We start from the raw sequence: 16,020 nt of genomic DNA on the forward strand, positions 1-16,020 counted from the left end.
AACGGCCGACTGTTGTGTGTTTGTTTCCGTGAACGGCCGACTGCTGCAAGGCATTGTGGGGCAGCATTTTCTCCTCTCCTTTCGGTTAGGGAGGTCCAGTGGTTCCTAAGCTAAAGGAGGTTATAAAGGAAGTTTGAAACCTCCTTTCCTATCATTTTAGAGAATTCGAACGGCACTTATCATGGCTGCCACTGAGGGACTTCCGGGTCATTTCACTCCGTTAGGAAGGTTCCTAAGCTAAATGGACTATTCGACTTCAGCCCATGTCCTGGATGTAGGAAGGGCCTGATCCATTCACAGCACGGTAAGCCTACCTGTGTTTTGAAGTGGATTCTGGACGTCACGCCACTGTTAGTCACTGAAGGGAGAGGAGGAGCGGGGTAGTGTTCCCTGACTTCCCTTCATATTAAACTTTAACCGGCTATAAATAAGAATACTTCCAACAGTCACTTTTTTAAATGCCCAGTTCAGTTTATGGCCATGCAGGGTTGATTCTGAAATACAGCAGACTTCACAGAGCATAGTTTGTTAAAGGCCAGGTTTTATCATCAAAGGAGAAAGGTCATTCAGGATACTGTTGCACAGCTGAGCCCCATTTTATGTTGCCTTTGTCTACGGGAAATGCATGCAATCACATTATATTCATGCTGGCTCAGGTTCGCTACACACACATATACACTGAGTGCAGGACACCTGCCATGTGCTCCACCACCTGATGGAAAACGTGGTCTGTTCGCTCATATATTACATTTAGGTCCTTGTGACGTTTATGGCTGTCGCTGCTGTGTGCGGGAGAGAGGAACTGGAGAGAAGATGGGTTAAAAAAAAAGGAAGAGGAGGCAAAGGAAGAGAAAGAGCCACAGGATGGGGGGTGAGAGGATATGAGAAGGTCAGAAGGTGTGAGAGCATTAGCGAGGGATGTGCGGACACCAAATGGGTAATCCCAAGAGAAAATAAATCAGGAGAGGGAATATGTAATCACATTCCTCTGTGATGATAGAGCTATATAAAATCATATCGGGATCAGGTGTTCCATTAGTGGAGGATGAGCTGCAGGGGAGAGCGCTGGTCCTGCTAGCCAGGAGAGGATGCTTGAAACTGGGGGACGGAGAAAGACAGACATGGGCTGTGGAGCGCTCTGCCCTCCAGGTAGGACATCATTCTGATCTTAACTGTGCATCACGCAGGTGGCATGTTCCTGAACGATGCATCCATCGCTTTGGCTTTTCATTGTTAACCTTAGCGCATACCGTAATTTTATGACTGGCCCAGCGGGGAGGACTGATGTACGGGGGGGACGCCTGTCGTTTCTATTCGGGGTGCTAACAACAAATCAAATTTGCACTGAACATATACAATGTGTTAATAGAAGTGAATGTTGAGCAAATGTTTTTTTAACACTCGGGGAAAAAAGTGCCACCATTTACATAATGTATGTTCATATTACTCATGTACCCCTGTTTATAGTCCTCTTATCCACATATGTATGACAGTATAGAGTATTTTTGTTTTACTGTTTTTTAATTTAACGTTTTATTTTATTTTATATTTTTATATGTTCATATTTTCAGAATCAGAAACAGATTTGCTGTCAATTAGGTTAAAACATACAAGCAATTTACTTTATTGTATTTGGTGCATACAAAGTCACAGTCAAATAAATTCAATTGTAAGAAAAATGACCTAAATAGGAACTTTTACAAAAAAACATTTAAAAGGAAAGAGAAATATTTACATGAAGTATAATTAAATAAAAAAGAAATATTGCACTATTTTGTGTCTTTTACTTTAATGTTGAGTATATCCTATTGTTGGATGAGCCTGAGACTCAAGATTACCATTACCAACACTACACTATAGCTATTAGGGATGGGAATTTGAAAGCAAATGTATATTCGAATATTCGACCCCCCAGAAAACGGTTAACCAGTTAACCGAAATGTACATATAAAAAAAAAAAAGGGTAAAAATGGAATGTGTAGATGAGTTGACATATCTAAGCTGTAAATACCTATTCAACATTGGGGGGAACATGTTGGTAATGTACGCCAATTTCTTTGAAACTTAATAACTATGCTGACCATTTTAAAGCATTTTATATTCTGGTATAGTTTCCAAGAGTGTGGGTGCGTCTCACTTCTCTTATTTTTCATTTTCTCGCTCCTCGGTCTCGGTATCACCGGAAGTTGATTTGTCTGCGCCATCTTGAGTAGCGTCCCAGTGGCCTTATTTGTGCCGGAGGATCGAGGAGCGATAACGGAGGAGTGATAATCAAGGAACCACCAGACCATCCTCCGGGGAAATCCTGACACTCGCCCCGCCCCCGTACTGTGTATCGCTCACTGATTGGACGATGCAGCGCATGCACTGATCTGGCTGCTGACAAGACAACAATACAAAAGTAAAATGAAGCAAAGTTTATAAGAAATATCAACTGTTACGCAGACTCCACACGGCGGCGTGCGTTGAAGCTTGCCGGCGGGCGTGTCTGAAGCTAGACCAACAACCAATCAACTGAATCTCCCGCCCCGGACACACAAGCACACGGTATGATTGGCTAGAGCAGGGGTGGGGAACCTTTGTCCTCTCAAGGGCCATTTAAAAAAAAAATTCAACATCCTCCGAGGGCCGTACAAATTATTGAACTCACACAGCCCATTCATTTCGCCTTTCCTTCTTGCTGTGCAAAGAAAAAGCAACCTCTTAATCCAGATATTTTACCATGACTCACGTATGCATTCATGTGCACGGTTGTGGCATGACCACCAAAACAGAAAGATATGGACACAAGATGTGTGCAATTTAGTTTCCTATCCATGTGAACATGATTTAAGTGGGGGGGGGTCCTCACCTCCTCTAGGGGGGTCCGAGGGCATGCTCCCCCGGGAAGATATTTTTTTTAAATGTTGAAGTTAAAAGCATCAATCTGGTGCACTTTGAGAACAACATGAAGAGATATGTGGATACATCTCTCAACACCCATATGAAACAGAACAGTAAGCAGATTTTCTTTTTCTTTATGGATATTTTACAAATCACTCCCCTTTCAAACTCTATTCTTGTTTATTAATAACAACTTTTTTTTACTGTCATATAGTGACGTAGTGTCATATATAGTTTCTTTTATTCTCTTATTTTTTTATAACTATAATGATCATATAAAGATGTGCCTTTACCTCACTGGTTGGAGAAAAAGCTTCTTATATTCGTTAGCAAAATACCGTCCTTATAAACGCTGCATAATATACAATATCTTTGTCAATATGACTGACGACCACACTTATGCAGTGCTGAGGTAATGTTAATTCATCATTTAATATTAATTCCTGATGGATATAAGAGGGATACATTAGCAAACATCTGTATATATAGCCTATATATAATGTTTCGTTTTTTTGTTTGTCATGTAACATGTTAACGTTTGTTTAATATTTTATAGACATTTATAATATGTTATAAATGTCTATTTTAACATTAATATATATGTTTATAAATGAATAAATGTCTGTAGGCCTATATATATATAAAATAGTATCATTAAATAATGCTAATACTTAGACCAGCTGAGATGATAAAACACCAGTAAACATTAAAACAACTATTCCTGCTTTACCGCGACCACTATGGCTATAACTGCCGAAGATAAAGTCTATGACGCTAAAGCTACGTTCTTGCGTAATGTGGAAGTGGGCGTGGTTAAATCTAAACTGGGTTGGAATAACGATAGACGCGTCCCGGCCCGCGACGTCCTGGTGCTCTCCGGCTGCTCTAAACCCCTGTTGGACGAGACATAATACCACGTGATGGCATGTTAGGCTCGTGTTGTGTTCAAGGACCCTGACATTGGCCAGGAAAAAAAAGGCACTCGCTTGTTTAATTCTTTTGCGGTCTAGATTTCTTACTTTTTTTTCTTTTTTGCTTGTGTTACCTCGAGGGCCGTATCAAATTGTCTCGCGGGCCGTATACGGCCCGGGGGACAGAGGTTCCCCACCCCTGGGCTAGAGCTTCTACTGGCATATGATTTGATTGGCTGACGCTTCCGCCGAAGCTTCAAAAGTTGAACATTGGGCAACTTTTGAAGCGAGCAACACAAGGAAAGCGAAGCGACGCTCCCACAATGCAGTTCCGAAAAGCGTGACGTCACCCCATTCAAAGTGAATGGTCAGAAGCGTTGAAGCTTCCGTGTGGACGGGCCGTTAAAAAGTTATAACGACATAACATACTTATTTCTTAGCTCTTCAGTATTGTGGTTTTACACGTTGCATGTAAGACCCTCTCACCACAGAATGAACAGTGAGGCATGTGTCAATCTATATGAATATTCTCAGACACCCCGGGCGCTGTTATATGTGAGTGTATTCATGCAGACATACTGCACATAGGCACTTGTGGATAGTGTTGATTGAGAGGATGTTGTTCCAGTGAACACAGAGACATTCACAGGATGTTCACTCCATGCTTTCAGTCTCTCAGACACACACACACACACACACACACACACACACACACACACACACTCAGAACAGCAGCGATCGAGCCTCCTCAGGTATCTGACACACAGTGAAGAATGGCATGCTGGGCTTCTGTGAAGCCCGCTGAGAAGCAGGAAGCAACCCTAGTGTCTGTCTGTCTCACGTCAAGAGGCTCTTCACGGAGGGGCTGCTGATGGTTAATAGTGGAATCAAAGGAACATGTTATAGAAATATCTCATTGCAAGCAAGGTTATCTCTCTTTGTCTCTGCTTATCTGATTCAGGCTAAGTTGTGCTAAACATGTAGCTCATGGATGGTGGATACATTTTTAACACTGCTTCATTTACTTGTTTTGTTTGAATGTCACGCTTTTTTAATTTTAAATCAACCTTGTGGGTCATTCATCAAGCAAAAACACTAAGCATTCAATGTTTTGTGCTTCTAAAATACAAAAATGATGAATCAACTATTGAATCAAAAAATGTTATTTTGATCCCTGAAGTACTGTACTTGTGCAGACAATACTCACAACAGCACCTATTATAACATTTAACATAATATGTAATAATCCAGAGCTATGGCACTGTTTACCTATGTTAGTTTTTTATATTTTTGCAGGAACTTTTGAAGTTAAGAAACATTTAGAAACATTTTGTCTTTACCTTTTAATTGTTGGCTATTTATTGAAATGTCTAAACAATATAGGAAAGTATTGTATCTACACTACACTGTTTGACCGATGTGATGATAACATTCGTACCTTTCCCTCGTAGTGTCCGAGCTTCAGGAGGAGGGGATAAACGCCATCAACCTTCCTCTCAGCCCCTCCCACTATGAGCTGGACCCCGAGGACACCATGCTGGGTAAACTACACCGACACTACCTGTTGCATTCAGCCGACCTGCTACCTGAATAACATTTAACAATCTTTTGCTAAATCAGTCAAATACGGTGGCCAATGATTTTGGCTAAAGGATCTTATTAACTACATCAATATTTGCACAAGCACTGTCACAAGAATTGACCATAAAGACAAAATACTGAAAATGTGGTAGTACTTGTTTTCATACATTGCCACAGTAACCGTAGTATCCGTACATCACGGCTTGAGACAACGTCCAATTTTGTACACAGAAATTGCTTTCTTCAGCTTCCATATGCCATGAAATACACTCGTGTAAAAAGAAAGAAACATCTCAAGTGCAGACTTAATGTGATTTGCAGTGTTTTTGGGAAAGCAAAAATGTATTAAGCTTGTAAATGCTGTTTTTCTTATGGGTTCTGTTGCTCTTCTCCCTAAGACACTAAGGAATATATTATAATATAATAATGTTCTTCTTGCATTGAATCTGTCTTAATCCATTAGAGGAGAACGAAGTGCGCACCATGGTGGACCCCAACTCCAAGAATGACCGCAAACTGCAGGAGCTCATGAAGGTACACCACCATTTATCCTGGATACATTGTCATTTAGAATGTAATAGGGCTGCATCTCTTCATCCCCACATTCAAACTTGAGGTGGCTGCTTGGTGCAGGGGAACAGGCTGGAGGAACAATCGTACATGACATGAGGTTGAGTGAACAGTCACAAGATTGAAATTGGCAAATTCTTATGGGAAACTTTTTTGAGGCTACCAAAGGCCTCAGATTGGGCCAAGACTACAGTCCCAGTAGGACAGACATCCTTACTAGTTGCTACTTAAATTCCAGAAAAAATCTGTGAAATGGCTTGAAACCGGCAATTCATAGACATGCAGCTGGACTAACAGCACTACATCAGAAATAATGTGTTTTTACTCGCCAAGCTTTGCACAACAACACCAACGAGTCCAGCCGCCATCAACTATCTGCTGGGCTTCTACTACGTGAGAGCCCACAGCAAACAACCACACACTATAAACAACAGCAACACGCAGTATTACGTTTTTTTTAATATGTTTTTGGTTATTTCCCTTATTTAGTTGTCATTAAAGCTCAGTGTGAGATTCTCTTGCATTCTCTACGCAGATGACATCATCAAAATGACTCTTGAACAGTGATGCAAATTAGTCGCTTTTCGGCGCCTCCCGCTTTTTTAACGCTGCTTTGGGTGACTTGTGTAATTCGTGGAGAACCGAAGAGTTTTCGTTTGGGGGGGGGGTTCGTCAGTCAGTCAGTCAGTCAGTCCGTTAGTCCTTCCGACTGACAGACAACTTCTCACTTCAAAAAAGAAGAAGAAATCTGGATCGCAAAATAATTAAACAAGCGAGTGCCTGTTTTTCCTGGCCAAGGACAGGTTCCTTGAACACAACACGAGCGTAACGTGTCTTCACGTGGTTATGTCTCGTCTGAAAGGAGGAGTGTAGACTAGACTAAGTTGACTTACGGAGGGAGGCACGGGACGCCGTCCAGCTCTTCAATATTGCAGTAACCCATAGGAAGCTCGTTACACATGCCGGAGTGTATGCTTGGCCTGTGTCTTTAGTTTTAAGCAACAGTAGGCGATCTGTTGTTATTAGCATCTGGTTAGCTGCTATGCTAACAAATTTAAAGAGCTTTTCTACCAAACCAGGTGGAAGAGAGCTCTCTCCTGAGAGGCCCAAAATCAACCCTCCTAGTCTTCTGTGGATTGGTTAAGGTGCACACGCTTGATATTGGATTCCATTATTAATTATTAATTGGAGAGATTAGGATGACTTCTAATGGAAAAATACAGGTATTATAAGTTAGCTTATTATGGATCAGGTAACAAAAATGTTGGTTAAAAATAGACTAAGAATATTGAGTTTCAAAACAAGAATACAGTGATTTGTAAAATATCCATAAAGAAAAATCTGTTTACTGTTCTGTTTCATATGGGTGTTGAGAGATGTTTACATAGATTTCTTAATGTTGCTCTCAAAGTGCACCAGATTGATGCTTTTAACTTCAATATTTAAAAAAAAATCTTCCCGGGGGAGCATGCCCCCGGACCCCCCTAGAGGAGGTTAGGTTCCCCCCCCCACACTTAAATCATATTCACATGGACAGGAAACTAAATACATTTGCACACATCTGTCCATATCGTTCTGTTTTGGTGGTCATGCTACAACCGTGCACGTGCATGCATGCACGAGTCATGGTGAGATATCTGGATGAAGAGGTTGCTTTTTCTTTGCACAGCATGAAAGAAAGGCCACATGAATGGGCTGTGATTTTAGTTTTTTCCTGCAGAGGTTGAGTTATAATAATTTCTACTACCCTCGGAGGATGTTATAAAAATTGAAAGGAAAAAGGTGCCCCACCCCTGCTGTAAATAATAATAAAAACCCTTGATTTATAACTTAACATCTCTGTCTCCTATTGATCTGAGTATATTATAAAGAACAGCCAGTTAATTGAAGCATTATAGCACAGGCCTTTGTCAGATGGTATATTACGCTGTTTTTTTCCTGCTTCAAATAGTTCTCTCTTTTTTCACCATACCTGTGTTTGCATCACTGCTTGAAGATGACTAAAAGTTCATAAAGGTTACTCTCAATGGCTGCAAAAACACAGAGAAATTCTGCGGCTTGTTATTTTTGTTAAATAACATTAAGGGAAATCTTGGAAATAGTTTTCTCCTAATGCAATGCAGAGCTATTCAATTGGCAAAGATTCACCTTCTGTTTCATTGATTTTAACAACTTGAATTGACTTGAGTTATTATCTAGGAAATAAGAGGTATGAGTTTGGGCATTGGCTTCTGCAGATATTCAGTGTTTAATCAGCCAGTTTGAGATGAGGGGCAAAACATGTTTCATCTGAACGTACTTAAGAAAAGACATCCCACCTGTTTACACTGCACCTTGGCCAATAATAATAATTAATACAAATGTACAAAGCATTTAGAGTGGTTTGGCTTATTGAACCCTAATCACAGGATTCATGCTTTTTTTAATGAGTTTCTTCATGGTTGAATACATTAATTGGAAATGTCTTTGGTTAAGAGCATCAGCTAAATGAAATGTTATGTCATTTAATAAAGTTTACAAGGTTATAAGTATGTATTCTGAATTAATTACTTTGTGATAAATCCTTATTTCGCAAAATGACATTCAAAGATTGAACAAGTTCTAATTATGAGTAAATAGTATTGTATTCTCCCCTGTAGGTGTTGATCGACTGGATCAACGATGTTCTGGTGGGGGAGAGGATCATTGTGAAGGATCTGGCTGAAGATCTGTACGATGGGCAGGTGCTGCAGAAACTATTCGGTGAGCAGTTCAGGCATAATGCTTTGGGGATTTCCCATCCCTGTTGGTGTAGGGTGTTTTATAGGTGTTAGTTTACATTTGTCTGAAACGCTTCGATTGGACTCCTTTGTTTACTTCAGTAACATAGTGACATCACTAAATAACACTTGCGCTTCTATTGACTAGCAACACATTGTACGTGATATGCTAAGGGGGGGAATTTCTCTGAGGGGTTGACCAATCACAACAGAGCCGGCCAGCTAACCAATCAGAGCAGATTGGGCTCTGGTTTCAGACAGAGGGTGAAAAGAGGTGCTGCAGCACAGGCAGTATAAGAGAAATAAAGAGCTTTTTGAATGTTAAAGCATGGAGACATGTCACAGTAGAGGAACAAAATACTAATATGAACCTGAAAATGAGCAGAAGATGTCCTCTGTAAACTACTCATGTCGAGAAAAGCCATTGAGACACCTAACTAAAGTTGTGCTGTTATTGATTGTTATATTTTTACATGGCAATAATTAAAAGGTACCTTTGAATGAACTGTCTTTACATCACATCTCTAAGTATTACCAGATTCATATTGAATTCTCTGTGTCTGTCTCGTTGTTCAGAGAAGCTGGAAGGAGAGAAACTGAACGTGGCCGAGGTGACCCAGTCGGAGATCGCTCAGAAACAGAAGCTGCAGACGGTGTTGGAGCGCATCAACGACTCCCTCAAACTCTCCACCAGGAGCATCCGCTGGAATGTGGACTGTAAGGATATGACCTTTTTACTTTCTATTCAACTGTATTGCTGAAATCTATAATAGTTTTTTGTAATTTAAAGTCATGCCCTAACATATTTCCCATCAATTCTAAATCCGAATTAGGTTTATTGCCAAGTAGGCTTACGCATACAAGGAGTTTGCTTTGCTGTAATGGTGCAAACATCAAATTTTCTTTTAAAATGTACAATTTAGAAACATAAAAATAAATCTTTCCAACAGACATAAATATATATTTAAAATACAAGAATAGGACAAATTACAACTTGTTAAAAATATGTGCAATAACCTGAATTTTACGGCACAACCTTAATCCAGTTGAAATACCCTTTGCACTACTCCTGTTTCTGCTGCAGTGAGTCTCTCAATAACATTTCGTCAAACCCGGCCCGTTTTTTTTGCTTTTCCACCCGGGCTAGTTCCGGCTCAGGGCTACTTTTTCACCTTTTTTCTGGCCCTCCCAAATCGAGGTTGTTACCGGGCCAACAACCGGGCTGAATATACTAAACTAGTGACGTAAACACTCTCGACTGCTGAATGGTCAGAGAGAATCGCTGGAAAGGGGGCTACAACTACAACGAAATTAACATATTTGACCGTGATTTAATTGTAATACACGTTTCAAAATGATGCCGAAATAACAACATACTGATACCGGTCTGCAGACAAGACGGTAGGCGAAAAACCTTTTTAAAATGCTTGTTTTCTGAATGGAGATCGGCTAAGCTAACGTTGTATATTCTCCGTCCACACAACAACAACGGCCTACAGACATAAATAAACCAGCGACTGTATTCGCCATGACACAGACAGTCTGTGGTTTGTACTTGTTTAACTTTTGTCTAGTTTCTGAACAGATATGAGGAGCTGTGAGCTCTGAGTGCTAACAGCTAACGTCTGAAGTTATGGTTTTGTGGTTTCGCATTGAAGATGACGTCACGGCAGTTTTACGCAGCGTCGCTCCGCCCGCCGAACAGCCAATCGCCCCGCCTACACTGTGTTACTATAGTAACTACCAGTTACTAAACTGTAATGGAAACGCAGCTTAAAGTGAGTCTTGACTACCAAGGCCAAACTAAGCTGTGCTAAGCCGTGCTAGGTCCTGCAGTGGAAAAGCGCCATAAGACATGTAGAGTACTGAAAAAATCAAGTCAAAATATTAATCTGTACTTTAAAGAAAAGTACTGAGGTAAAAGTACAGTTATGTTTTTATAAAATATAGGTACTCATGCAAATCGAGGAATATTAAGCAAAACATATGTTTCCAAATGTTGTTTTCTTACCATGATAGCATCTGTGATTATTTATAACAGATGCTAATGTGTTCTCCATGTGACCTGAGTCTTTTTTTATAAAAGCCTGCAGAATATATTAAGATAGTTCTTTTTAATGGCCCTTTTTATCTGCCACAGATTAGTAAATACTGTGAGGCTTTCAGCACCCTTCCCTTTACTTATATCATTAGCTTTAACATGTCTATGAGATATATTAGAGGGGGGGGGGGGGATGTGGGCATTACTGTATGAGCGAGGTAGAAATATGGATGACATGATGGAGACACAGAAAGCTTTGAGATTACAGAATTGATTTTGTGAGAGCACTGCACTAGAGAGAGGCCGTATCAAATGAATTTAATTTCAAACCAAATAATATGACATTCTTTAAAGGCACCTCTGGTAGAACTTTGTCCTTGAAAGCTATTTGTGTGAGATACCTTAAAAGAAATGCTAAAGAGCACGGTGAATAACACGCCATGTCATTGATTTTGCAGTCCTTTTATTTGAGGAGCTCTCTTTTGAATCAATTCACTTTTGTTTGTCCCTTCTTTCATTCCTCATTCAGGAGCTGTAGAAAAACATCTCTCCTGATGTGTCTTATTTGGAGCCTCTTATGTAGAGAGGATCTAATGGGTTGTTTTTTAAGGCTTTTAGCTTGCTTTCTGTGATTTGGACACTTAATTGATCCTGATTGTGTACCCAAAGGTAAATCCTATTTGTTCGCTTGACTAAAGACATGTGGCTCAGTGTCCCTCGCTGAATGACTTCAGGCAGAAGACCAGAATTTATTTTACTTTCTTTAATATCCCTTCAAGGCAGCTTTTGGCATCTTGTGTCTGTATTTACCATTGAATGAATGTGACCTTGCCACATAAAACTTTGCAGAATATTTGGAAGAATGAAAATATGTTGCTGTTTGGCGACCCATTTCATACAGAAAGGTATTGACTCTTTTATTGCAAAGAAATACAAAAGAAACAGATTGTGAACATTTTGTAATGCATTAGTAAGTGGATAACATGGCTCCCTATAGAGTGGTTCAGTGATGATGTATTGGTATATGCCGACCCGGGAATTGCCATTGGCAGTATTCTCTCGACAAAAAGCAATGGGATTTTCCATTGGATTATTGCATAAAGTTAAAGTAATATCTTTGGAAAACAAAGGTATACGATACTTACAAATGCCAGAGGTAAAAAGTACCTAACGGTGGGCTATTAATAGGCTATGTGTTGTCTTATTTAACAATTTGAGGTATTTATGACTCTTTAACCCACATTAATTTCCCCTTTCATCTCTTATATACGCATATCATATTTATGTTAAAGCTAAAGATAGAAGTAAAAGGTGATGTGATAGAAGTTATTATTATATGTCAGATAAAAAAGGGTTATCAATGGAGGATTGGAAGGCTTGATTTACATGCATGGCTGCATTTGCTGTTGTTCTCATCTCAGCAGATTGGTGCGGTTTTTATTTTTTTATGAGGATACAGGAGTTATCCTCCCCAGCGCTCCCTTGGTAAGAAGCAATGGGATTTTTCCATTGGATTTCGGGATATTGCAAACAATAAGAAATGTGGCAAAGATACTTTTATGATACTATGATAACCACTTTTATAATGGTTAAAGAATAAATGCATTCATCAGAAGTAAAACCCCTGCTAAGCTAAAGGCGGCTAATTTGAGTAGTCCAGTTAAGCCATTCGTTAGCAACCGCCATATTTTAAACACATAGAAGCTTCAGACATCCATCAGTGGGGTATATTATGTCTTTGAACAAAGCGTTAACATCTTGTGAGCGATTGTTAACATCAGACCAGCTACCACCTGCCATCCAACTCATTCCTAGGACTCATTCCCCCACCATTGTACTAATTGCAGTCAAGACAGCATTTCCAGTTATATAACACTTAATATACAGTACATACCGGCATGGAACCACCATGTATTCATGTTATTTGCTCCATAACTTATATTTCTCTGTCATTCTGTTCTTCTTCTTTGCCCGGTGTTAGCGGTTCATGCTAAGAGTATCGTTGCCATCCTGCACCTCCTGGTGGCGCTGTCTCAGCACTTCAGAGCTCCAATCAGACTGCCTGACCACGTTTCCATTCAAGTAGTGGTTGTCCAGGTGGGTGGGACCTTGTTTGAGTGTGACAATACAGCATTTGTCTTAGTTCAGGTGCCAGTACATTTCTGATAACCACTAGAATACAACAAAATCCAACATTAACATACTTTCCTCCTTTCGTGTCTCACAGAAAAGAGAGGGCATCCTTCAGTCCAGGCAAATTCAAGAGGAGATCACTGGCAACACAGAGTGAGTATGCTCTGATGCTGACTTATTTCACACCTCACAGGGTGTAGCTATTGACAGACATTAGTGCTGCTAAAAGCTCTCTGTTACCATGACAGAAATGGTTTCTACATTAAAGTGGACCTATCATGCTATATTTGAATAATATAGTGTAGGACCATACCTATATAAGGCATATGTATACTTTTTTATTTTTCAAAATACCAAACAGATCATCCATTTTAGCCATTCCTCATTTCGCTCAATTTAACACTGAGTGTTAAATTGAGCGAAATGAGGAATGGCTAAAATGGATGATCTGTTTGGTATTTTGAAAAATAAAAAAGTATACATATGCCTTATATAGGTATGGTCNGTACGTACGTACGTACGTAACGTACGTACGTACGTACGTACGTACGTACGTACGTACGTACGTAGTAGTACGTACGTACGTACGTACGTACGTAGTAGTAGTAGTAGTAGTAGTAGTAGTAGTAGTAGTAGTAGTAGTAGAGAGAGTAGAGAGAGAGAGAGAGAGAGAGAGAGAGAGAGAGAGAGAGAGAGAGAGAGAGAGAGAGAGAGAGAAGTTGTGTACAATGTAGCACTGATGCCCATTCTGCTCCGCAGCTTGGCAGGGGCCGCTGGCCAAGACCCAAACAAAAGGCTACTGTGGTGTCTCCTCAGATTGCCTGTTCAGAATACCGTAGTACTACAGAGGCCAATGGAGTGGGAGATGGCTCTGCACTGAATGGGCTCTGGGGTAAACGGATGGCATTTACCCGGCTATTGAGAGGAGAGTCCTGGCTCCCAGTGCTCAGAATCCTCACAAATCAAGTATTGATTCAAGAGTTTTTCTCAAACTATAGGTCACAACCAAACATGGGTCAGGATCATACAGACTATGGTCGGGATCTTTCTCCTAGCACTTTCGGGTTTCTTCGTCTCAAAGTCAATTATTTTTTTAATAATATTTTTATTAGATGAATGAAATAAGGTACGGCATAACATGTCAGTAAAGACCACACTAGTGAATGTTTGAAGCTTCTATGTTTCATAAAAACAGTGTGAACAAGTGCAACTACCAAATATCATCATGATGATCATTAGCCACCTTTAGCTTAGCGATGGTTACGTCATATGAGGATGATGTAGTTCGATTATAGCCTAACGTAAGATTGTCTCTTCTGGCAATTCCCATTATGTGTAAAGTACTGTTAATATGTGGAGGTTATCCCGCTGAATAAAACATGTATCATAAACGTGTGTGCCACAAAGCTTATTTTTGGCCATTTTCCAAAATCCAATAAAAGACATCCCATTGTTTCTTGTCGAGTGAGCCCTTGCAATGCTAACTCCATGTCAGCCTACAAAAAACATCATCACTGCACAAGTACACATGCCTGCTTGTCTAAGACGCAGCATCAAAAAAGTTGCATTTGTACATATTGTGAAATTATTGTCGTCTTGTTACGTGAGCCAGGCCCACGCTACAAAGGTCACAGCTGCTTTCTTATTTATATGCATTGAGAAACTAAACTTTTGTTGGCCCTGAATTAAAAGCAGTGGATAACAGAATGATGGGATGACAAACGGCCAGCTTGACCCAATCTGAACATCACGAAACATCACATACAAAAATACTTAGAAAAATATATGGGTGAATAAGTAAATATATAATTTGTTCACCCAAAATCTTGAGTTTCAAAGATTAATACCCTCTTCATTCAATCATGAAATATACTACATTACATTACATGTCACTTGTTAGACGCTTTTATCCAAACTTACATACTCAATACTGTGGACACAGGAGCAATTTGGGCTGAAGTGTCTTGCCCAGGGACAAAACGGCATGCTGACTGCAATGGGGTTTGAACCTGTGCTCCCCTGATCCCAACACCAACCCCACTGCACCACACGCCTCCTTACTACTACTACTACTACTACTACTACTACTACTACTACTACTACTACTACTACTACCAAGTATGTCCTTCTTTGCTTCTAAGTGCTGCACTGACCATATTTGGAATCAAGTGTACACGTTTGAACATTGTACGTTTATCTCGTTCCACTCCTGCTCAACTTGTCTCTTTATAATATGGTTGAGGTCATGTCACAAATCACACTACACCTTTTGGTCAAAATTCTCTGGTGTTAGGAAAAAGTTGTAGAGCGGTACAAAGTATCCCTCCAGCAGCCCCATCAGCAGCACCAGGTACACACCGTCTGCAAACTGAGAGAGAAGGACAGGGATGTAACCTTGATCATGGACTAGCAGCAATAATGACTTAAATAGGTGGCATTTTCCCAAGTTTCCATAAGACAACAATCTCAATTACTATGAAAAACATGTTGTGATGGACATGCTTTTCAAAATAATGGACTTTTAGAAAATTGGAACATGGATTCAAGCATTGACTTCATATTCTTATAAAAAAAGCTTCCCTGCGTTTATATGCAGGTGTGTGACGTACCTGTGTGTCCAATTCAGACACCTCCAGGTTGAGCTTGTTGAGGTGTTTGTTCACAAAAGTGATCAATGTCTGAGAAAACACAAAGGAAGGTATGTCTCAGAAGTTTGTGACGTTTCAGATAACACAGGTAATGAAATGCAAAGATATGCGTACACAAATTGTAGACAAGCATACATTTAAAAAAAAGAAAATGGGGTAAAAAAGTCAGTAATGTGGCATCAACGATTTGGCCTTTGGCAACCATACTGGAGGTCTTAACCACTGTGACAACTTCTACTTTTAAACTGCAAACTTAATGTCTGGACTAGGGATGGGAACGATTAATCGAATATTCGAAATTATTCAGGTATTTGAATATGAAAATATGAGTTATGAATATTTTTATTGTAATATCTTTTTTTTTTTTTTTTTTGGGAGGGGTGCCTAAGTTGATTACATATGATCAAATGAAATAATTAAATGTATACGACAGTGCCATAGCTAAGTGTGTTAGGTATAAAGGTGTGTTTTGCTCCGCTCACCGGTCCCTCACA

At 39.9% G+C, this 16,020-nt stretch overlaps 1 protein-coding gene across 1 annotated transcript in view; it reads left to right on the forward strand.

The window, feature by feature from the left end:
- Positions 1-1,084: 1,084 nt before the first annotated feature.
- The window catches only part of LOC104952284 (alpha-parvin-like), a 17,569-nt gene continuing 2,633 nt past the window's right edge, over positions 1,085-16,020 (forward strand). Inside the window, exons 1-7 of the mRNA XM_010779080.1 lie at positions 1,085-1,149; positions 5,246-5,335; positions 5,839-5,909; positions 8,585-8,687; positions 9,281-9,421; positions 12,727-12,842; positions 12,973-13,031. Of these exons, the coding sequence (XP_010777382.1) occupies positions 1,089-1,149; positions 5,246-5,335; positions 5,839-5,909; positions 8,585-8,687; positions 9,281-9,421; positions 12,727-12,842; positions 12,973-13,031 (641 nt within the window). The 5' untranslated portion in view covers positions 1,085-1,088. The remainder of the gene's footprint in view (positions 1,150-5,245; positions 5,336-5,838; positions 5,910-8,584; positions 8,688-9,280; positions 9,422-12,726; positions 12,843-12,972; positions 13,032-16,020) is intronic.

The sequence above is a fragment of the Notothenia coriiceps genome, unplaced genomic scaffold (assembly GCF_000735185.1).
Source record: "Notothenia coriiceps isolate Sejong01 unplaced genomic scaffold, NC01 NC01_scaffold00019789, whole genome shotgun sequence".
Taxonomy (NCBI): domain Eukaryota; kingdom Metazoa; phylum Chordata; class Actinopteri; order Perciformes; family Nototheniidae; genus Notothenia; species Notothenia coriiceps.